This window comes from Naegleria fowleri, assembly GCF_008403515.1.
Source record: "Naegleria fowleri strain ATCC 30894 chromosome Unknown tig44, whole genome shotgun sequence".
In the NCBI taxonomy this organism is placed as follows: domain Eukaryota; phylum Heterolobosea; class Eutetramitea; order Acrasida; family Naegleriidae; genus Naegleria; species Naegleria fowleri.
The window spans coordinates 314,595-337,231 of record NW_025407976.1 but is presented as its reverse complement, the minus strand read 5'-3'; the positions used below and the strand labels follow the sequence as shown (position 1 = coordinate 337,231).

Here is a 22,637-nt window from a genome sequence, read left to right as displayed (position 1 = left end):
TGACTTTTTGAAATAAATTGAACCATTCCCAATTCCATTTCTTTTTGGAAATTTAGAATTAAAAAAAATGCCCCCAAAACGTTCTTCTCGTAAAAACAACCACCACCACCATTCGGATGATGACGGTGGTAAGCCTAATGATCATTTTGAAGAAGAACAACAACAACTCGCTAATTTTGCACCTCCTCCGAGAAATCGATTCTCTCATGCTGTTCAACAACAAGCCTCTTCTCAACCCAATCATGGTGTCGGAGCAAACCATGTGAGTGTTGGTCTTCATTCAAATCCACAATGGTGCGCTTTTAAAATTGGAGATAAATCAGAAAGTGATGTAGAAAGAGTCATGATTGCCTATTTAGAAAAATATCATGTACAGGATATTCGTGATATTTTATGTCCTCCTCTCACTCTTACCAATGATGATACCATTCATTATAGTGTATTTATAGATGTTCTTCATTTCATGTCTGCCAACATTGAAATTGGATCTCTTTTAATTTCATATCCATTTGAATTAATTCCAATATTTGAAAGAGCCTTAATCAAAGCTCAACAACGATATATTGACAAACAAGAAGTGATGAAAGATCAATTTAAACTTAAATTACTCGTACATGTTCGTTTGCATACTCTTCCACAATGTAATGAAGTGACAAAAACATCTGTGAGTTCAGTGAGAAGTTGTGATACTAACCGATTGATATCTGTGAGTGGAACTGTCATAAAAACAGGTCCAATTAAAATGTTAGAATTCAAAAAGGTCTATATTTGTAGAAAATGTAAAAAACCATTTGAAATTATAGCAGATCGAGAACAATATAATATGATTGTAAAACCAACACAATGTCCAGTTGAAGATTGTGGTGGAAAATCATTTACATCTAGAGATGAAGAGATTGTATGCAGAGATTATCAAGAAATTAAGATTCAAGACAAAATTTCACAACTTCATGTTGGAAGTATACCGAGATCAATTCTCGTTGTTTTAGAAGATGATTTAGTAGATGTTGTAAAAGCAGGAGATGATATTATTATTACAGGTAGGTTGTTCAAGTTCGTTAATGGACATTGAATTTTTTACTGTCTATCTATGGCTCATCATGATATCATCATCAATAATGAATGAATGAATGAGTTGAATCATTGTCATCAGGTGTTCCCTATCGTCGATGGAAAACTCTTAAAAATGATGTTCGTTGTTCCATTGATATGGCCATTTGGTGTAATCATATTCGAATCAGTAATGAAAAGAAGAGTAGTGCCATGAATGTCACTGAGGAGATTAAATCTGAATTTAAACATTTTTGGCAAGAGTATCATGAAAAACCATTGGCTGGTAGAAATTTAATCTTGAAGAGCATGTGTCCTCAATTGTATGGACTGTATTTTGTGAAATTGGCTGTGGCATTGACCATCATTGGAGGAGTACCTATGAAGAAGAATAACACACGTATTCGAGGAGAGTCTCATTTATTGATTGTTGGTGATCCTGGAACTGGAAAGAGTCAATTTCTGAAATATGCTTCTAAACTCAGTCCTCGTTATGTCATGACGAATGGAATTGGAACTACGAGTGCGGGATTGACTGTGATGGCCACCAAAGAATCAGGTGGAGATTGGACTCTGGAAGCGGGTAAGTGTTTCTTGACACATGCATCCTTAATCACATAACCAATACCACCAATACCACCAACAATACCAACACCATCAACAATACCATCACCTTTAAATGTATATCAATTGATCCCTTCAATAACATGGATCCATATGAACAACAACTACGTATACCCACTCCATGCACATCCAAATGAAACCCAAATACTACATATCCAAACGAAACCCAAATGCATATTCGCCACCACTGCACACACCACACAGGTGCTCTCGTTCTCGCTGATGGTGGTGTCTGTTGTATTGATGAATTTGATTCCATTCGAGATCATGATCGTGCCACCATTCATGAAGCTATGGAACAACAAACACTCAGTATTGCCAAAGCAGGTCTTGTTTGTAAATTAAATACTCGAACCACTGTACTTGCAGCATGTAATCCAAAAGGAAAGTATGATTTGGGTGCTAGTTTGAGTGTGAATTGTGCATTGGCAAGTCCATTACTCTCTCGTTTTGATATTGTACTCGTATTATTGGATACACAAGATGAAGAATGGGATTATCGAGTGAGTTCTTTTATTTTAAATGAACAAGAAATGGAAGAAGAAGATTCTCAATTGTGGTCTTTTGATAAATTGAGAGCATACATTTCATTTGTCAAATCAGAATATCATCCCCAATTGACACCTGAAAGTGGACGTATTTTAACAGAATATTATCGATTGCAAAGAAGAGCAGATCGAAGAGTGGCAGCACGTACGACCATTCGTTTATTGGAGAGTTTAGTTCGACTCGCACAAGCACATGCACGTCTCATGTGTCGTCATGAAGTGACTCTTCAAGATGCAATCATGTCTGTTTTGACTGTGGATATTTCATCGAATACTTCTTCTCTATTGAATGTGGAATCTGTATTGCATTCTAATTTTCCATTGGATCCAGATGAGGATTATTCGAATTATATTCAATTGGTATTGTACAAGTTGGGAATTCAACAGGAATTACCAAATGTACCATCATCAACAACAACGACGAGAAAAAGACATTCATCTAAGCGTTTAAGTGATGGAGGTGATGATGTTGGAAATAATGATTCTGGTATTCATGATGGTGATAGAAATAGCTTACAAAAACAACAATTAGTAGATACTACCACTGAGGATGATCCTCAGTACACTCGGACAAGAGAATTACTCATTGATGATGATGATGACAACGAAGAGAATGTCTTTAATTTTCAAGAAGATGACACCACCATGAATGATTTGGAAGATACTTGTCATTCAAAAGTGATGAGAAGAACCTCACTTCAAACAAAGAGAAAGTTAGAACAAATGAAAGAAATGAATTCAACAAACAACTCACAATTCACAATGTCAACAACTCCTACTGAGGAGAATGATTATCAACCTAAAAAGAAGAAATCACTCATTATTACTTCTGAAGAGTTGGACAATGCAGAAAAAGACATTCAAAAAACACCTTCCTTATCCAATACCACCATTGAAAGTAATTTTAGACGTCATCTCGAACAAAGACAAGGAGTCATGAGAAGATTGGAGTTTAACAACAGTGACACTCTGTTGATAGATACAAGTGATGACCATGATCAGAAGGAACAGATTGAGAGGTTGAACAATGAGAACACTGCAAGACAACTCCCTGGTCAACACAGCACTACTGCAATGCCACAACTTTTACAAGTGCAGCAACATCAACCTTCAGCGCTGAACTCAAAGACTTTATTACCACAAGTGCAGCAAGCTCCTCCAAAACAAACTCAATCGATGGAGGTGGTTGGAACCAGAGCGTCAAAATCCCTTTTACCAACATCAACTAACTCGAACAACCAAACTACGACGACCACAAGTGCAACTACCAACACGACAACAAATACTGAAACAAACCTCACTACTACCACAGCAACCAACGCTACAAGCACCACAACCAACAAAAGGCGAGGATTTCTCTCCACCCTTCTTTCAAAAGGAGCTCCAAGCACCACCAACAACTCTGTCACTAACGATAGAAATTCAAAAGATGTCCCTTCAAAATCCACCACAGTAATTACTGCTGACTCGCGACATCAGTATGATCAGAACATTGAGGAAACATCTTTTGAATTCCCGTCACTATTACTTGGCGTAGATGATGATGGCCTTTTATTAGGATCAACTCCAGAGAAACCTCACCATCACCAGCAGCAGCATTTATCGAAAGCTGCAGGCAAAAGACTGCTTGAAGATAATGATGACGAATTGGATTCCATGATATAATTTGTTCTGAACACTTGACAGCAAAGGATCCAATGTTGCTCCTCGTCAGCAGACTTGAGCTCTATTTGCAGTGGTGATTTTGGGCTCAATTTATTTGCACAACTTTCAACGAATCATCATTAAAATGCAATAAACACTTATTGTCATCAAGCTGTTTGATAAGGTTTAAATATCCAGGAACTCCAAAAGGGACATGGCAAGGCTCAAACCTTTCGTTTAGGAAAAAAATTTTGGTCAGCTGGGAAGTTGCATCATATTCACCAAACACAACAATGCCGTTTTTGAGTAAGGTAAGATATGTAATGGTTTGGTCACGGCTTGGCGTTTTGTAAATGTGGGTGATGATGTCTTGTGTCAAGTCTAAAACAATGAAGGTATGTTTTTCTTTGATGAGAGCTCGATGATTTGAACATGTTATAGTAATACACTGTGCCGAGCTTAGCCAATATTGGTTGGTATTCAATAGATTACATATTACTGGTTTAGGTTTTCCCACAAATAATGGATGCAATCCGCTCTGGACCTCGATCATAATATAATCGATATGATGTTCACCAACGAGAAACAGAGCCTCCTTGGACGAGTCAATATTTACAGCTTGCAATTTTTTGATCGTGGTTGGAAATTGTTTTTGGTCAACCATAGTTGCCGACTTGTTTTCAATTTTGAACGATGAAATGACTCCACTGTAAATTTAAATTATAGATTGTGCTTTTATGCTGTGAGATCCTTTTTACGACTGATACTTACTGATCGCTTGATATGTAGCAAATGTTTTCATCATTAGTTGAGAAGCAAAACGAATGAATAGAACTAAAAACAAAATTTTCAAGCTCAATAATAGATCTCAGCCTAGGTCTCGATCCGTCAAGATACAAAGTGGATAGTCGTGGAATGTGAGAATCTACAACCTTTGTTGCACCATTTTGTCATTTGCACCAACATTAACAAAAAATCATGCTTACCATCAATTGTGAACCCCTAACAGTCGTTAAGAATTTTCCGTTGGATAAATTTTTCTTTTGCAATCCTAAATCTTTTCTATCGAATTTCTTATCAAGGTGAAATGCTTTAAACTCCTTCTGATGAATAGCCTCGTCTGTACATATACTTATCCATCCATTGTTTCCTATATGAATTTCATTAATGTTTTTGATTTTAGGAGTGCATTCTAAAGGAAAAATACAAGAGGAATGGTTGCCAGAAGAATCAATCATTTCATCACTATTTGTCCTTCTCTCTGGTTCATCATGCTCAACCTTTAATGAAACTGTCTCTTGAGATAAAATGTTCTTAAATTTCTCTCTAAGGAGATGTACAATTTTGTTCTTAGCGTATAGACCTTTTTCAAGATTGGTTCATGATCCCACATGTCCACAATTTGTTGAATCAATTTTCCATTCGATGAGTGAGTGACATTTAATATTCCCTTAGTGTCAAACATGTCAAACACGGATTGTTCAGTCTCCTCAGATTCTGCACTTTTATATTCTGCATTTGGGTAATACAAATTTTTTCTCAACGAGCCTAGAAGTTGTCCAATAACTAGTCCAATAGAAGGAAAGGCTGAACAATCTGTTGCCTACGACCAATCCCAGAATGAAATGCAAATAATTTGGTTTATAATTATGATGATGGATTGTTTAATAATAAATTAAAAGTTAATCCTTCTTGGCATTCTTCTTTGCTTGCAAACGCTTCATGAGACTAGAAAGGAATTTCTTCATTTGACTCATGACCAGGCTTTCAGGAGCAAGTGAAATCAAGGAAACAACCAAGTCATGAGGCCAGTAAGTTGAAGTCAAGCCATATTCAATACCAATTGGACATCCAATCTTGTCCACTGTTTGTTTAGCATAAGTAATTGCTTCTGGCATCAAGAGAGAAGCCTTCTTAATCATGGTCATCTCGGATTTCACCCACATAGGAGAAAGGCCATAGACTCTCATCTTTGGACATTCATACTTGAGAGCGAGACTGAAAGCATTAATGAATGATTTAGTAGCGGCATAGACAGCCATCAATGGAGTTGGGAATTTGGCAGTGTAACTGGAAAGATTTAAAATAGTACCGTTAGGAGTCATGGATGGAAGCACTGCTCGAGTAACGCTCACAACAGAATGAATATTGACCTTAATGAGTCGATCAAAATCACTTTCAGGTTGTTCCAAGAATGGGAATGGGCAGTTGTCTGTATTATTGACACCAACATTGTTGACCAAGACATCAATTTGTCTTTGGGTTCCGATGGCAGTGGTCAAGGCTTGTTTGATATCATCACGCGATGCTGTCTCAAAATCAATAATAACAATTTCAACTTGGTTCTTGTATTTGGATTCAAGAGCTTGCTTCAATAAATCAGCCTTGTTTTGGCTTCTGACTGCCATGATGATGTTTGCTCCGCGTTTACTAAATTCATGAGCAAAGCCTTCACCGATACCAGAGGTAGCACCAGTAATGAGAACCCATTTGTTCTTATAGTTGGTAGAGTTCTTGTAGAGGAAGTGAGCATAAATAAATGAAACAACTCTCTTGAGAATGATCAATCCAAGAATCACACCCAAACCATAAACAACGCAAGACAATCCACCACAACACGAGGTTGATGATGAAGCGAACATTTTTTTTCACCGAACGTTGTGAAGATTCATGACAACAAGAGAGAAGCACCACCCCGCAAAATATAAAGTGATTTTTCTCTACCTGCAATTCCACCGAAACACGATCAAACACTAAAAGACTAAATGATGGATCTGTTGTGGAAACGGCAAGCCAACTGGATTTGTTTTAATTCATAAACTCTTTATTCGAATGACCAACAAATTGTTTTACAAATTCATCATGGTTGATAAAAAAATGAAAAAGATGAACCCAAGAGTTCAAAGCCTCAAATTCCTTTCCTCAACAAGAAGAACCGAAAGGAAATATATGCTGTTGTTTTTTATTATTCTCTCATCAGTACTGACCATTCTACTCTCACCACTACAAGCAACCACCATCACTACCACTACTACTGCTAACCATCATCACTACTCTAACCCTGAAAATTCTCCTCTCACTCACCTCTCCGATCATCATCTGCTTTTTCCAAATCTCCGAATAGCACAATACAACGACCCATCCCCATCAAATAATAATTCAAATAATAACTCGGAGGATCCTAGTTATGACTATCCAATATGGATTCCATGGGTTTTGTGCGGCTCACTGTTCTTCATTATATTTATCATTTCTACCATTGCTATTTGTTTATTTGCTTCAAAAAAAGAGAGAGGATTGATTTATATGATTATTTCTATATTTGGAGTTTCTATAATTGCTTTTTGTTTATTTGTTATTCCAGTCGACATTTTCAATGTGTCACACACGTTTGATCCTAGAGAAAATTCTCTAGCTATTAAGATCATTTATTATTCATGTTATCTAGTTCTTTTAATATTCGGATCCATAATCATACCTTTTGCTTATTTTTGGTATGAAGAGAATCCAAGACTTGGAGAGAGTGATGATGATGAGGAAGATACTGATTACAAATATTCTCTCACACCATCAAAAGCATCAATTAGTAGAAATCAATGTGGTTGGCGATTATTCCACACAATGAAATATACTATATTTACCCTAGTTGCTGGTATTTTAATAATTATACTTGGTCTAGTATTATCAGCAGTGAGTGGAAGAGTGGATGATAAACATGATATCACAGACTGGTTAAAACAATTAATTGATGTTGAACATTTTGGTGATCGTGCTATAAGATTCATCATTGGTTGTCTGGCAGTGGTTGGATGTATTGGATTTAATATTTACACTGCTTATGGACTTTCAGCTCTTCCCATAGGATTTATGAAGAGAAAACACATTACCTACAGAGATGAAGCTTCTGTACATTCGAGAATCGATGAAATCGATGAAAAAATCGATTTACTTCAAAAAAAGTATAAAATGAAAGGAACATCAATGAATCGAACGGATCAAAAGATATATGATCAATTGAGAGAAGAGAAAACAGAACTCACTAATGCATCCATTAGAATTGAGAGATCCAAGAAGAGTTTTATTGCAAAAATCGAGCCATGTATTTATCCATTTAAGGCATTGATTGGATTTATTTTATTGGTTGTAAGTAACAAATAGTAGCAGAGCAATCTGTGATGCGATCGATGGTGATGATTTTTCAATATTCATCATGCAATCTCTTCAATATTCATCACTAACTTTTAACATTGTTCATTTAGGTTGTACTCTTTATAATGGTTTCCTTAATCATTAATTTAATCTATCGAACAGTGAAAAGCAAGTGCGGAATTGCTTGTGGATTTGTTACTGAAGAGAATTGCAATTTCAATCCTCTCGATTTATTATTAACCTATAGCTCGATCATCTTTCCAATTGATTACATTATTTTAGGTTTAATTATTATTCTCTTTTTATTGGCAAGTATGACTGCACTCTCTACCATTGGACTTCGAATACTTTGTATCAAACTATACAAACTGAAATTGAGATCGACTCTTCCTCAAGGTCTCTTAACCAGTTGTATCTTCCTCATGTTCATTATGCTTTGCACCTCATTCATGTTACCAAGTTTTGCTCCAATTTACACAACTTTTGGATCACAAAAATATCAAGATCCAATAACAAGAGAATGGAAACAGTGTGCTCTTGCAGCCTTTAATAACACAAATATTCATAAGAATGCAACCTTATGGAGTGTTGTCGAGAAGGATCAAGTGTTGGATCATCAATCTAAAGCGCTTCCTTCACTATTACAAGATTACAGATTATTATTCACAATTGAGAATGACACTTCTGGTAATTTTACCAATTCTACAAGACCATGTTTCATGTCTGAATTATCTCAAAATGTGAACAGTATGAGTGTGGGTATTCCAGTTTTTAGTATCATTTTTTACTTTGAAAATTGGCTCTTCATTTTGTGCTTTGTGATTGGATTTTTTGTTTCCATCTTTAGAAAAGCACCGTCCTTTGAAGAAGAGGACACATACGACCATGATGAAGAGATTATGAAACGACCATTACGAGGAAGATCCTACAAATCTTATGCCAGTGGTGAACATCATTCTGACAGTGAATCAACTCGATCATTGCAATCCTATAGAGCTATCAATTAAGGTGATTTTATTGCAATAAAAAAATTGAACTTTTTTTTAGAGTTTGCTGTCGTGTTGATTTTGTTCTGTATTGTTACTTGTTGGGTGTGGTTGCACGCTGGAGTTTGCCACTTGTTTTTCAAAAACACAATAAAACTTTTTCACGTCTTCCACTGTTTCCCAAGTTCCTCGGAAACCAACAGGAATGATGAATGCGTCTCCGGCTTGGAATTCTTGAACACCCCCGTCCAATTCATCAATTCCATCCGCAACCATTCTAACTTTTCCGCTAATTAATACGCAAAACTCTTCAGCATTATCGCCTTGATCAAACCACCACTTTCCGCGAGTACAGCTCCACACTCCACAACTCTGTGAACACATTGTTGTATTGTTACCATCATCATAAATATGTCAAGACACTTACCATATGACCACTTCTGTCGGTGTATAAATTATTGACCATAGCAAGTGGTTTTTGAGCACTTTGAATATTATCGGGAGTATATTCACCTTTCGGATCATGAGAGAACGGTAAACGAACAACATTGTTCACAGGTTTCTTGTTTGCTGACATTTTTTGCTTACCTCAAAACCAAAAACCAGATCAGCAGTACGGAGTGTTATGAATCCTTTAAATAATTAAATGATATAAAGAATTTACAATATATAATCATAACGGGCCTCCTAGCTCAGTTGGCAGTAGCGCTGTCCTAGTAAGACAGAGGTCTTGGGTTCGATTCCCAAGGGGGCCAAGGATGGTTTTTTGTTGATGGAGGGAGATGATAAGTCGGACGAAAAACTTGTTGCGATTAGTTTTTCGCGCACATAAATGAATTGGTTTAAATAATAGAAAGGTTTACTCATTGCAACACTGCATACTACTCGTTTAAAGCGTCCAATACTTGTTGGGCTGTCAATCGTTCGTCTGGATCTCTCCTTAGCATTTCAAAAATCAAATCAATCAATTTGTCGTCGTAACTAATGCTGTTGTCAGAGCAATTCTTGGCAATCTTCTCTCTTAGAGCAGCAAATAGTTTCTTTTCGTCGCCCATAAACTTCATAATAAGACCAGTCACTGAGGTGACCATATCTAGAGAAATTAATTGATAGAAAGTCACACCCAAAGCAAACATGTCAGAAGCATGAGCATGTTTCCTGAGTGTCTCTTGATCTTCTTCTTCATGTTCTTCTGACATTCCTTGCTGCATCATGAACAATTCAGGGCTCATGTATTGAAGTGTTCCGGCAAAGGAGGCGCTACTTGCAGAATCACCAACAGATTTCGCAAGACCAAAGTCACCCAACACAACGTCAAGCTTTCCTTGTTCTAAATCCATGGATCGGATCATGATATTGTGTGGTTTGATATCTCTGTGAACCATTTGCTTTTCTTCATATAAATATACCAAAGCGTCACACATACACCTGAGACAATGCTTAATGAGGTCATTAGAAAGGCATACTTTCTTCTTTAAAAACTTTTCAGCCAAGTCTCCGCATGGAATAAACTCCATTTCGATGCACATGGTATTCTTTTCACTTAGGCTTCCTGCAGAACCCATTTGGAGGACATAAGCGTCATGAACTTTTAAAACATTGTCGTGTTGAAGTCCGCAAAGTCTAAACGCTTCTCTAAGGGAACGATTCAAATCTTCGGTACTAACAAACTCGATTAGTTTCACTGCTCTCGTTTGGGCTGGTGCATTTTTTCTGTTCTTTATAATCTTGTCACATTTGAACACGGCACCAAATCCTCCACGACCTATGCAATTTCAATGATGAAAGCTCTCATAAAGTCTAAGTACAGAACTACTACTTACCTATTAATGAAATATTCATGTATTTTTCTTGCATCAACTCTTCAATAGTTTTTGTCTTTCCAAACGATGATAGTGTAGAGTTAGAAGAAGATACACTGCTTGATTTCCTACTATTGTACATTGAAATTTCATCTGTTGGAAAGTCAGATACAGCAGAACGGTCAATCGATCGAACCATAGTATTAGTCATTACAAACGAGGAATCTCCACCTCCAGAGCTTCCAGAAGAGAAGGAGCTATACTGTACTGGGTTGGACTCCAGAGAATGTTGTTGAGGTGGCAAGGTATTTCCTGCCTTGATAGAATTGAAAGCATTCGGATCAACAGTTACAGTATTGGAGCCAGCTCTGATCGAAACTTCATGTGGAGAAACGCTTTGATTTGGTTGTGTGATTGTGGGTTGTGTTTGAATAGTAGAGGTTCCTCTAATTGAAACAGAGTCTTGTGAAATACTTTGATTGGGTTGTGTGATCATTGGCTGTGTTTGGAGAGTTGATTGATTGCTTGAAGTGGCTGTGTTTGGAGAGTTTGTTTGGTGAGGCATGTCGGAAACAGCAGGAGCAATTAAATGAGGCGCTGTCTTACATTCTTTCACGAGCGAATCGAGATCAAATCCTTCATACTATAGATGATTATAGTAATATACAAATTAATTTTAAGTCAAATAAAAACATACCTTAGCTCGTCCAAATGCATCAAAACCAGATCCATCCCTAATAGTGGGATTTGCTCCTCGTTTGAGCAATGCCTTAACTACTGCTGGTTGTTTCTTTGATACTGCAGCATGAAGAGGAGTGATATTTTGAATCACAGTCTTTTCAATGTTGGCACCATGTTGTAATAACCATTCAATACCAGTAATGTTGCCGTCACAAACGCAGCAATAGAGTGCTGTCAGTTGATTGTTGTCACATTCATCAATGACCCATGGATGCTTCCTTAAAATTTCTTCTGCTATGGAATAGCTATTTTTTCTAACAGCTACAACAAAGTCATGGACAATATGTTGTTTCTTAAGTTTCACTCTCTCAGAAATGGCTTTCAAATCTACTGACACGTATTGAGCTCTAGCATAACAATCAAATCCATCTACATCTTTGATAGTAAGATCAGCTTTGTGTTCTATTAATAATTCAATAATCGGTTGCATTTTCTGTGTGACCGCAAGAGCACATGCTGTAATTCCATCAACACATGCCTTATTAACGTTAACACCTTTTTCAATAAGCCAGTTGACTGCAGGTAGGTTTTGATCACAAACAGCACAATATAATGCATTGAAGTTGTTGGAAGCATTGGCGTCAATAATGTCCTTTCTTCTTTGCAGTATTTCCCCTGCTCTCTGGAAATTACACTTTCTCACACACAATACAAACTCATCTACAAGAGCATTATAAATTGTAGAAACCTCCTTCAAAATTGCAACCAAATCAACGCCCACACGAGCTGCAAGTTGGAAAATAGTGAGATTTTGAATTGTTTGTGAAGTGTCTGCTCCGCAGTCTAAAAGGGCTCTAATTGCAGCGTCCTTCTTTTGAGATACGGCAACAAACAGTGGTGTGTAGCCTTGTGATATTGGATGTGAAGGGTTTGCACCTTGCGCAACCAGCCATTTAATGGCTTCACTCTTATTGTCAAATGCAACACAATACATTGCAGTCATTTGTTGAGAACCTAGTTGATCGATGATATTTCCAAAGTATGTCTTTTTTGATTTTTCAAGGACTTTCTTGGCCTCCTCAAACTTATCCAGTCTTACTAGATAGATAAATTTATCTACCATTTCAGTTTTGCACTGTTTTATAATTTCTTCCAGATTTATACCTTTTTCATTAGCCCAATCGAAAGGAGTCTTTCCGAAAAGAGATGTCTTCAAATTTGCTCCTCTTTTGATTAAATATTTGATCACGTTTAGATGTTTTTGTGTGATGGCTGCTTGCAGTGCAGACCACCATTGACCTTGTCCAACAAGTTTTTCAATATCCGCTCCTTTCTTGATGAGAGCTTTTACTCTATCGAGATCGCCATTATAGGCTGCACAGTAAAGAGGAGTCTAAATGAAAAATTATTCATCATCAATAACATAATATACAATGTTTATCATTATATACATTATGATTGTTGGGATATTTAGAGTTAGAAGAATTCAAGGCCATCACCAAACCTACCAACTTTTATCGGGAGAGAACATTATTGTAGTTCATTATCATCCCGATACCACGATCATTATGGTATACAAAGGCAATGAATGTACACAAACACCACACATATCAATAACACCAAGTTATCATCGTAATTCATGAATTTTAGGTCAACATACTCAGCACCCAACCAACTACCAACCTGATTCGAATCGAGAGCATCGACGTCCAACACTGCACTCATTTTTTGTATCTTTGCCTTTTGGCAGGATCTAGATACTCTTGGTGAACTTGTTTGTTGCTTCATGAAACGAACCATTGGTTTTTCACTCAGTTACTTTTGACCGTTAAACACCAGAACAGGTCCGGTGATTGTGCATCAAAAGCAGTTTTCGAATAAAGATAATTGGTTTTACGAGAACATTTACCAAATTGGGAGAGAGTGTCTAAATAATGAGGATGAACAAAACAACCCAATCATTTTGATTATTATTATTATTATTTCTTTGTCAAGTCTGTTTCTTGTAAATTCTCAATTTCCCTTCTGATTTGATTGAGAAGCTTTTGGAGTTCAATTAAATGTTCCTTTTGAGTTGAAAACTTTTCATGTTCAGCTTTAACAAAACGTGAATAAGGTGTGATGGAATTCTTGATACTGTCAATGCTGTCCAACAACTCTCTTTCAAATTCTTCTCTCATTCTGTGCTTTAAAGTATCTCTTAACTTGTTCACTTCCGAGATAAAGTTCTTTCTTAATGTTGTTCTCTTATAAGGAAGGGCATACAAACCACCAGCGCCCATAACAACTGCACCCAGAATTCCAGCACCAGCCATTGCTGCTGTTGGCATTAATAAAGCAGAAGAAACACCAAGTGTGATGGCACTAACTTCCACAGCAGCACATGTCTTGAGACTACTTGTTATTTCAGCAAACAGTTTGTCAGTGTCGTTGTGTTCTCTATCGTAATTGCGTACAGCATTTTCTGCTGTGGAACCAATCTTGAGTAAGAGTTCCTTTCTATTGAATTGGAATTCACTGGAAAGAGATCCAACAAGCTTATCCTCATGAAGAGAAATTCTTGCTCTTTTGTTTGCAAAGTCTGTTACTGCTTTCCACTGTCTATATTTTCGGTCAATAATCCAATCAATTACCTCAGAGACGTGGTTTTCGATTTGGGTGGCTGTGTTAGCAATTACTTGACTCTGAAATTCCTCAGCCACAATCTTTGAATTTATCAAGCTCGATACATTTGATAAATTGATAAAATTGTCATAAAAACATGTACCACGTTCAACGAGCTCATGGAAAATATTTTCCAATTTTGATTGTTGAAGCTCAAAATCTTGTTTCATGTCATTGTAGAACACTTGCAGTTGCTCTTCAATAATGTCCATTGTTTTTTTGTCTTCTTTCAACACTTTAAGTCTCTCTTCAATCACTGAATTTAAATACTTATCAGCCAAATTATTAGCAACGCCTAATGGAGAAAGGAACTTTAGTTTTGCACGTTCAATTGAATTTAAGGTTTGTAAAATATACTTTTCCAAGTCTAGCCAATTTTCGACAAGTTTAGTCTTCTGTTGTTTTTCGGCAATTTCTCTCTCTTCTGGAGCTAAGAAGGAAGAAATTCTAGAACCTTGTTTGAAATCCATGGCACTTCTTGAACTAACACAGAACATCTTTGGTTCAAAGCCCAATAAACGAATAATTCCATCACGAACAAAAACTTCAACCTCTTCACGTTCTCTATCATTTTGAAGTAGATCATACTTGTTAATACAAACGACAACCTTTTTTCCCCATCGTCTTATCATTTCAAGGAATGTGTGTTCGCTTTCAGAGAAGGGCCTTTCAGCGCTTGTTAAAAATATAATGAGATCAGCTCGTGGCACAAATGTTTCTGTAATCGTTTGATGTTCCTTAATTATGGCATTCGTTCCTGGAGTATCAACAACGCTGATTCCTTTCAACCATTTTAATGGAAGTTCCATATTTACAACTTGATGTCTTTCATCGAATTTTTGGAGTGAATCTCCGCCATACTTGATCAAGTGAAGGTGAGCAGTGGTTGGTGTTATGCCCTCTCTCAAATATCGATCTCCAAGCATTGCATTAATGAATGAACTCTTTCCTGCATTAAATTCTCCAACAACTACCATCAAGAAATGTTCCTCTAATTGTGAAATACTCTTTCTCAACAAATCAATATCCTCTTCAGTTCCTTCAACACTTTCAAGGATTTTCAATAAATGGCCAAGAGCTGCTTTTTCACTTTCCAAAATCATAATTTCTTTCTTGGAAAATAATGGTTTCATGTCTTCTTCGGTAGATCTAATGTCTAAAGACTCTGTTGCTGATACATTTTGATTCGAGTCCGTATTTTCGCCTGAGACAGGTGTACCTGAAGGAGGCTTACCTGTAGGAGGTTGTACAACATGTTTGACTTGATCCGATGTTGTTGTGGATGATAAATTAGATTTACAAATCATATTGTAATGGAGTTCACGTAGTTGTTGAGTTCTTTGATCTTCGAGTATGACCCAATTGCCCATGAGATTTGGAGCAAACTTGGATGATGGCAAAGGTTGGACTGGCTTTCGAGTCGCTACATTGCGCAGAAATGACAAGAGAAGCCAATGTTTGTTGCTGCTGTTCATTTTTTTTAATAGGTGAGTTAATTTTTAATCGAATCCATGAATAACACCGACGATGATGAACGCGGACAGGGTTCTTGCCTGAAATAATTTTTGATTGAATATATTATTGAAAATACAATACAATAATAATAATAAGGTTTGTCAATGCAGAGGCTTCATTGGAGGTGCGAGGAAAGAGTTTCTTGTCATAATCACACACTCTTAACACGCGTTACTCGATACAAATGTGTTCCCAAGTTAAACGTCGACTTGACACTTCGACAGATCTTTGTTTTTGAATGTCTTCAATTTCTGCTTTTGATCGTTCATGCATCATCATCTCATTATTTTCAGAAACCAACTCCTCATGACGGTTCAAAGGTGTGGCAAGCTCTTTCCTCTCGCCATGTTCAGAGAGAAACAATAAATCTGTGTCTCTGTAAAAGTAATGCACTTTACCCAACACATCAACCAAAATAATACTTTGAGATCTTGTTTTAAAGTAGGTCCTATTCACAAAGATGTTGAAATGGGAATCGTAACGCAATCTAAAGTGTTCTACAGTTTGCTCTTCGGCCATCCAATGTGGCGGAATATATTTCAATAATTCAGGATTCTTTTTAAAATCCATTGAATCTGCTTGTTCCAAAGTATTCCTGACAATACAACCGTCGTAGAAATCAGATAATCGATTGGTGATACATTTCTCCAACTCGTTTCTCATTTCACATGCATTTGTAACGTGTTGAGTTTTTTTCATTGTCTCATCCAATAAATTGCGTAATAAATCAATCTTGTATTTCTTGTAAAGCTCATTTGTTGAATCGTTTAAATATGAATTGGATACAATATGAATTTGATCATGTTCTAATTCTCTAATCATGTAATGGTTTTGAAAAGTATCTAGAGCATTTTCGTCTCTATTGGTCATGTAAAACATTTTTGATTTTTCTGAAATTTCACTCAAATTACCCATTATAATATTAAATCCCCTCATATATTTCCCTTCTCCAAAATATTGATTCAATACTTGATGTTGTAATTCGCTCACATCTTGCATGGTCGTCAATTTTTTAGAAAAGTTCAAAATTCCACTCACGATCACACCCCTCGAAATGACGATTGGAGAAGTTGACGTTCCGTTACTTTCAGTTGTTTCTTGATCTAACATTTGTAAGGATGGAATACATTGAGGACCAAACACATTGGTGAGCACAACATAGTTTTTTGTGTCTGCGTTGAATCCCATCCAAGTGCCTCCTTCCTTATTGTCAACAGCTGAAATAATTCTATAACCAGTTTCTGCATCTATTCTGCAACCAATATTGCCTGTGGAGCGAGAGGGATTTTCATCTCTGTTGTCTGTTTTAATAATAAATTAATAATTTGTAATATAATTTTAATTGATTGTATTCAATAAGATAATAAAATATGATAAAATATCACCATTTCTCATTAATTCTTTTTTTTAATTGGTCCTACAAACCAACCAGAATGAATAGGAAATAGGGATGACGACTTTGCACAAGGCCAAGAATGCACATTTTTTTTGCTGTTGTTATTCCAATTTTAGCACTCGGGTGTTCTTTCAATTCATCGGTGAGGACAACCGATGGTTAGATCGCAAGCAATGTTGCACAAGACCTCTCTTGCTGCTCTTTCCTCCCAGTGCAAGTCATCTTTGCAAACCTTATGGTTGCCAAATCCAATTCAGCAGTCAGTTGAGGAAAAAGGTTTGCAAAGATGACTTGGATCCTCAACTGACTGCTGAAGCAAGGACCTTAAATTGAATTCAGTATTTTTATGAGATTTTTCCAAATTTGTTTGCATGCAAAAGACTTCAACTTGGCTGGTTTGCACTCTCTTCAAAAACAAAGAATGGACGACTCTCAAGCTGAAATGTATGTTCCCAAAGAATTACTCTTTGTGGAACATTTATCGTATTACTTGGATAGTTGTTTTCATATCACCATACCAATAATTAACAAACGACATTCGTTCGGATTCGATCCTCTAATAGGCCTTGTTCCTGGTGTGTAAGTGTGACGGCGTTGAAAATTATTGTAAGACCTTACGAGTTTGTGACTACTTGGAAATATTCAAATGAATTCTCTTCTTGGATGATAGAGGAGACGCCATTTCCTTCCTCATTTCTGTGTTGATTCTGGTGATGATATGGAGACATGGCATTCCAAAGTTCACACTATGCAGAATGATTTCAAACATCACACTGGATTTTGTAATAGGTTGCATTCCTTTGATTGGTAAGTTTATATTGTCCTCCTTGTATGAACTGAGTTTCGTTAATGCCAATCCCAATGATGAAAATAGGTGACATCTTTGATTTCTTCTTCAAAGCAAACAAACGAAATTGGAAAATGTTATGTGATTACTACAAAGGAGAAGCTTTTAAACGCCAACAACAAGCCTCATCAGTTTAGAGCAATAGAATCTTTTTGAGAAATTGACAAATTCAATGTTATTAAGTTAAAGTTTCAAGATGGACTTTCCGTGCGCATACTAGTATTCCATAGACTGACCACCATCATTCGCTCACACTTTTCAAAAACAAACCCTCATAATATATCAATCAACACTAAACCTTCAACATGTTTCCGAATTTGTTTGTTGATGCTTCTTTTTGAGGAGAATTTCTTCAATCTTTTTGTTGGCCTCAACCATTTCTCCATACCATGAATGATGATGAAGATCGGCATATTGTTTATCTCCTCGTACTGGATTTGTATTTTGAAGAGGAAATAGAACATCGCTGGTGATTCTATTCATTTGTTGTTCCATTCGTTTGAGAGGAGTCCTTCAAGAAGAAGAATGGAGAAGCCCAAAATTGCAATTCCAATGATCGTTATCGTGTTATTTCTTCTTCAGGACAATGATGACTCACTTTCATCTACTCACCCGACAACTCCCTTCACCAATCTGCTGAGCAAGCATAAAACCATTTTTTTGAAATAATAGGTGAAAAGAGGATGGAAGAAGGAAAACACTATTTCCTTTGTTTACATCATCATCATAGCTTGGTGAAGCACACACAAAGTTTGGAACATATTGAACGTGTGTTCTTCATTATCCCAAAAGAAATTATAAAATCTAAAAAAATGCTCGCTTTGAACCAAACGACATCCTCTTCGGGGATTGGACAACGAAATAAATTCGGTGGAGCATCATCAGGAGGTGGTGTTGGAGGGAGAAGAGGCAACATCTCCGGATCCACATCACTCGGATCATCAGGAAGTTCTCAACATGCTGCGAGTAGATCCCACCATCAAAAGTTATTACAATTGATTGAATTTATTAAATTGGAAACAAACAAAGACAAGCTAAATCACTACTTGTCTCAAGTCGAGGATATTCTTGTTAACAATACAGACAGGTATGTGCATTGGGTTTTATTGTATTGAATAATAATAACAAAGATGACCCTATTTTTAATGTAATTGTTGAATAAATGGAAGTGATGAGAGTAGTAATCTAGTCAACGAATTCTTAACCAAAATCCTTCAACTTCAACACAAGCACAAACTTGAACTTCAACTTTTCCATGCTTTACTAATAGAAAAAGTTATGAACAATGTTCCCTATATTTCTCTAGACAATGCCAAAACAAGCGCAGAAACATTATCTCTTATTTTGGTTTCAGCAGAAAATACCAATCTTTTGAAACGTATTATTACCAGTTGTATTGCATTGGTGAGAAAAACAATTGAATTAATTGCTCTCAATCACGACACTCAAAACAAGCACGTTACTATTTTGTACAGCCACATGAATTTATTAATCAAAAGAATTTTGAAATATTTAGAGGATGACAATGAAGGCGTTCAATCTCACGCAGTACATTTTGCAGAGCATTTAATTTTAATGTATAGCAGCATGTTTAGGAATACGGATGTTGAAGAAGATGTAATCATGAGTTATTTATCATATCTACAGCTATCAGGTAATACCTATCAAGTGAAACAAATTGAACGTTACCCTATTGATTTAGCCTTCGTTTTAAAGTACAATGAAGGACGAGCAAGTCTGTTGAATGTTGAAGAAATGAGAAATCAAGGTGTAGAGCTATTGAACAAGATTATACACAAGTGTGCGAAAGGAGAAATACCTGCTTCTGTAATGTCTGTAATTATCCAATCGTTGCTGAACATTGCAAAGCAAAGACCTGACTTTTGGAAAGTAATTATCCCATTTCTCTGTCAAAATGCAAAATTCAGCATTGAAAAGAATTACAGAATTTCTAATAGCCAAAAATCAGCATTGAAATGTATTTTGAAAACAGTGGTCTTGTTTTTATTGAGAATGCCCGAAACCAAACTTTTTAGAGACACCGTAGTGAACGGTCTGATCAGTTTAGGAGTCAACAAAGATATATATAACATGATTATTCGATTTGTTGAAAAGCACACTGCTGTGCTGAAAAGAAAGCAAGATGAGGCTCAGACTAGTGTTCAGGAAAGAGATAACAAGATGAGAAAAACAGAAGTAGAACCCAGCAATCAAAGTACAATGCAAATTTCAGGTCAACTCAAACAAGAGGAAGCAACATCAATATTATATATTGGTTATATTCCACGACCTCTCACTAACATTGCTTTAGCAGATGAAGTTCTCAAAAATTTATCTTCTATGAGTGGTAGTAGTAATGCCAACCGCCAACCAAGAACATTGGACAGTAGCAGTCAATTGGTAAATACGATTCTTTCCACTTTATCTACCCACTACTACAAACGAGGAACAAATACTTACACTTCAGAGCAACAGCAACAATATATGAGTGCTGTTCAATCATTCTTAGCCGAACCAATACCATCTTTTAACTCAAGTATGGTCACTGTATCATTATTGGGACAAGCTCAAGGGCCTTACCAACAACCAAGACCAAGTCCATATGCCTTGCAGACTCCCTATGGACGACAAGCAAGGCCAAGTCCCTACAGTAAAAGTATACAGCAACCAGCTACAGCACAAAAAGTTGATCCAAGACTCGCTCAAGTTCGAGATCCTCGCCAACAATTGCAAAGCACTTACGTACCAGATAAGAGTAAAGCATTTAGCACAGAAAAGAAAGTACCCATCAAAGCAGCAACTACTGCCGAAGATTCTGATGAGGAAGTGGATACTTTCAAACCAACAGAAGCTGTCCAAGATAAATTAGTAGAACCAGTGGTTGAAGAAGAAATGAAAGAGAATCTTTCCAAACAATTTAAACTTAAATTATCAATCATTGACGATAATGTTAAGTCACAATTGAAACAATTTAATTGGAACAAGATGTTATTAAGTGAAAAGAGTATGAAAAGAGAGGGTAAAGATCACTACCGTGTTAAGTTAATTTGTATGATGGCTTCTAAGAGTGAGGAATCAGCCGAGCAATACCAACAACTACTCAAGTTCATAAAAGAAGACACCAAGGGTAGATTTGGACTCCTCATCATGTGGCTCTACATGGAATATAAGAATGTAATCTATTCGGGATACAACGTGAAAACCGAAGAAGGTGTGGAATCTGATAATCGATATACTAGACTATTCCATCATATGTTGCGACATATCGAAAAAAGTGAATCAACATTATCAAAACTTGTGGTGCAATGTCCACACATTACTGGACAAGCCGTAGAGTATTTGTGCAAAGATCTATGTGAAACTGATAACTATATTAGCTATGGCCTTATGGCTCTCAGAGATGTCGCCATATACAGACAACCTTTGAAACAAAAATGTTTGGATTTACTGTTGAATTATTCAGTTCATGAAAACTCAAAAATTAGAACTGCTGCCATCCAAATTTTGCGTGATAGAGTGTTCTATAAACTTTTCGAAACAGAGATTAACACATTTGCCTATAACAACATCAAGAACTTGAAGAACCTGCTGGTCAAAGAAGAAACAAAAACCGAAGAAATGGTTGATGAAGATCAAGAAATGGAAGATGGTGATAATATCAACCAAGACACAATCAAGAAATATAGCTCACTGTACCTTTCTTTGAGCACTAGTTATTGTGAGTCCATGTTTAAACAATTAATTGGAGATGTTTATGTCGAATTTAAAAAGCTAGAAGGACCTCATCATGATGCTGTTCTTAATCTTTTAGAGAAGGATATTTTGAGCACAGTAAAACTAAGCTCAAATCGACCAACTGTCATTGAATATCTGAATGATTTTGATGAGAAATACTGTCTAGATATCAGCATCAAGATTATTCAGCAATTATCTCTTCAAGCTCAAGGTATCGATGAAGCTCTTTGTAAAGTATTGATACATACCTTCTTTGATAGAAATATTAAGGATCCCAGATTAGTATTACCAATTATGCTTTCACTTTCCAAGGAGCAAGTTAAAGAGGCTTTACCGGCTGTAGTGAAATCAATCAATGATATTGAACTCTTGAAGAAATGTGTGTTGGATTTACTCAACGCCAACCCAAAGGGAGAAAAGACAGACAAGGTAACTCCAGACGAAATTCTAGTCGTTTTACATGAAATTGACGCCAATAATGAAACTCAATCATTGGCTTTCAGTAATGCTAGAACTTTGTTGGATCTGTGCTTGAATGGTGATGGAAAGAAGCAATTCACAAAGCATATTCTGATGACTGCCTTGCAACAGCTTGCTGACATGCCAATTCTTCCAAAGCTAATTATGAGAACAGTTATTCAGTCTCTAAACTTGCACAACGATTTGTCTCAATTTATCATCAAATTTATTTTCACAACTCTCATTAATAGAAAGGCATACGAGAGCAGGAATATTTTGATAGGAATGTCAAAATGTCTCTCTGAAAAACTTAATTTATTCCCTGTTAAGAAGGTATCCGAGTTGCTTGCAGATCTAGGAGAAAAAAGTGAACAGGCGTTGATGACTGTTTTGCAAAACCAAAATCTAAGAGAAACATTTAAGGAATGGCTCACCATTCAACAACATCCAAAACGGTCTCATTATTTCCAACTCATTGATTCCCTTAGCAACAATCAACAAGCGAATGCATCCGAAGCTAAATAATATGAGTACTCA

The 22,637-nt window shown here is 36.4% G+C and overlaps 10 protein-coding genes across 10 annotated transcripts; 3 read left to right on the top strand and 7 right to left on the bottom strand.

Moving 5' to 3' along the window:
• Positions 1-67: 67 nt before the first annotated feature.
• On the top strand, positions 68-3,887 carry FDP41_005472 (uncharacterized protein; the record flags this gene model as incomplete). Its single annotated transcript, XM_044709000.1, has 3 exons — positions 68-1,040; positions 1,154-1,633; positions 1,879-3,887. The coding sequence occupies 3 exons, from the start codon at positions 68-70 to the stop codon at positions 3,885-3,887; spliced, it is 3,462 nt and encodes a 1,153-aa protein (XP_044560191.1).
• An 85-nt stretch (positions 3,888-3,972) lies between these two features.
• Positions 3,973-5,104, bottom strand: FDP41_005471 (uncharacterized protein; the record flags this gene model as incomplete). Its single annotated transcript, XM_044708999.1, has 3 exons — positions 3,973-4,573; positions 4,638-4,798; positions 4,853-5,104. The coding sequence occupies 3 exons, from the start codon at positions 5,102-5,104 to the stop codon at positions 3,973-3,975; spliced, it is 1,014 nt and encodes a 337-aa protein (XP_044560190.1).
• Positions 5,105-5,548: 444 nt separating this feature from the next.
• FDP41_005470 (uncharacterized protein) lies at positions 5,549-6,508 on the bottom strand (the record flags this gene model as incomplete). Its single annotated transcript, XM_044708998.1, has 1 exon — positions 5,549-6,508. One exon carries the CDS (start codon positions 6,506-6,508, stop codon positions 5,549-5,551), a length of 960 nt encoding a protein of 319 aa, XP_044560189.1.
• Positions 6,509-6,743: 235 nt separating this feature from the next.
• On the top strand, positions 6,744-9,022 carry FDP41_005469 (uncharacterized protein; the record flags this gene model as incomplete). Its single annotated transcript, XM_044708996.1, has 2 exons — positions 6,744-8,009; positions 8,126-9,022. The coding sequence occupies 2 exons, from the start codon at positions 6,744-6,746 to the stop codon at positions 9,020-9,022; spliced, it is 2,163 nt and encodes a 720-aa protein (XP_044560188.1).
• A 36-nt stretch (positions 9,023-9,058) lies between these two features.
• FDP41_005468 (uncharacterized protein) lies at positions 9,059-9,578 on the bottom strand (the record flags this gene model as incomplete). Its single annotated transcript, XM_044708995.1, has 2 exons — positions 9,059-9,373; positions 9,429-9,578. 2 exons carry the CDS (start codon positions 9,576-9,578, stop codon positions 9,059-9,061), a joined length of 465 nt encoding a protein of 154 aa, XP_044560187.1.
• A 304-nt stretch (positions 9,579-9,882) lies between these two features.
• FDP41_005467 (uncharacterized protein) lies at positions 9,883-13,209 on the bottom strand (the record flags this gene model as incomplete). The annotated part of the gene is made up of 4 exons (XM_044708994.1): positions 9,883-10,766; positions 10,825-11,446; positions 11,501-12,877; positions 13,168-13,209. The coding sequence occupies 4 exons, from the start codon at positions 13,207-13,209 to the stop codon at positions 9,883-9,885; spliced, it is 2,925 nt and encodes a 974-aa protein (XP_044560186.1).
• Positions 13,210-13,463: 254 nt separating this feature from the next.
• On the bottom strand, positions 13,464-15,623 carry FDP41_005466 (uncharacterized protein; the record flags this gene model as incomplete). The annotated part of the gene is made up of 1 exon (XM_044708993.1): positions 13,464-15,623. The coding sequence occupies one exon, from the start codon at positions 15,621-15,623 to the stop codon at positions 13,464-13,466; it is 2,160 nt and encodes a 719-aa protein (XP_044560185.1).
• A 211-nt stretch (positions 15,624-15,834) lies between these two features.
• FDP41_005465 (uncharacterized protein) lies at positions 15,835-17,146 on the bottom strand (the record flags this gene model as incomplete). The annotated part of the gene is made up of 2 exons (XM_044708992.1): positions 15,835-16,964; positions 17,089-17,146. The coding sequence occupies 2 exons, from the start codon at positions 17,144-17,146 to the stop codon at positions 15,835-15,837; spliced, it is 1,188 nt and encodes a 395-aa protein (XP_044560184.1).
• A 1,060-nt stretch (positions 17,147-18,206) lies between these two features.
• FDP41_005464 (uncharacterized protein) lies at positions 18,207-18,562 on the bottom strand (the record flags this gene model as incomplete). The annotated part of the gene is made up of 2 exons (XM_044708991.1): positions 18,207-18,417; positions 18,519-18,562. The coding sequence occupies 2 exons, from the start codon at positions 18,560-18,562 to the stop codon at positions 18,207-18,209; spliced, it is 255 nt and encodes an 84-aa protein (XP_044560183.1).
• A 156-nt stretch (positions 18,563-18,718) lies between these two features.
• FDP41_005463 (uncharacterized protein) lies at positions 18,719-22,625 on the top strand (the record flags this gene model as incomplete). Its single annotated transcript, XM_044708990.1, has 2 exons — positions 18,719-18,993; positions 19,076-22,625. 2 exons carry the CDS (start codon positions 18,719-18,721, stop codon positions 22,623-22,625), a joined length of 3,825 nt encoding a protein of 1,274 aa, XP_044560182.1.
• Between the last annotated feature and the right edge of the window lie 12 nt (positions 22,626-22,637).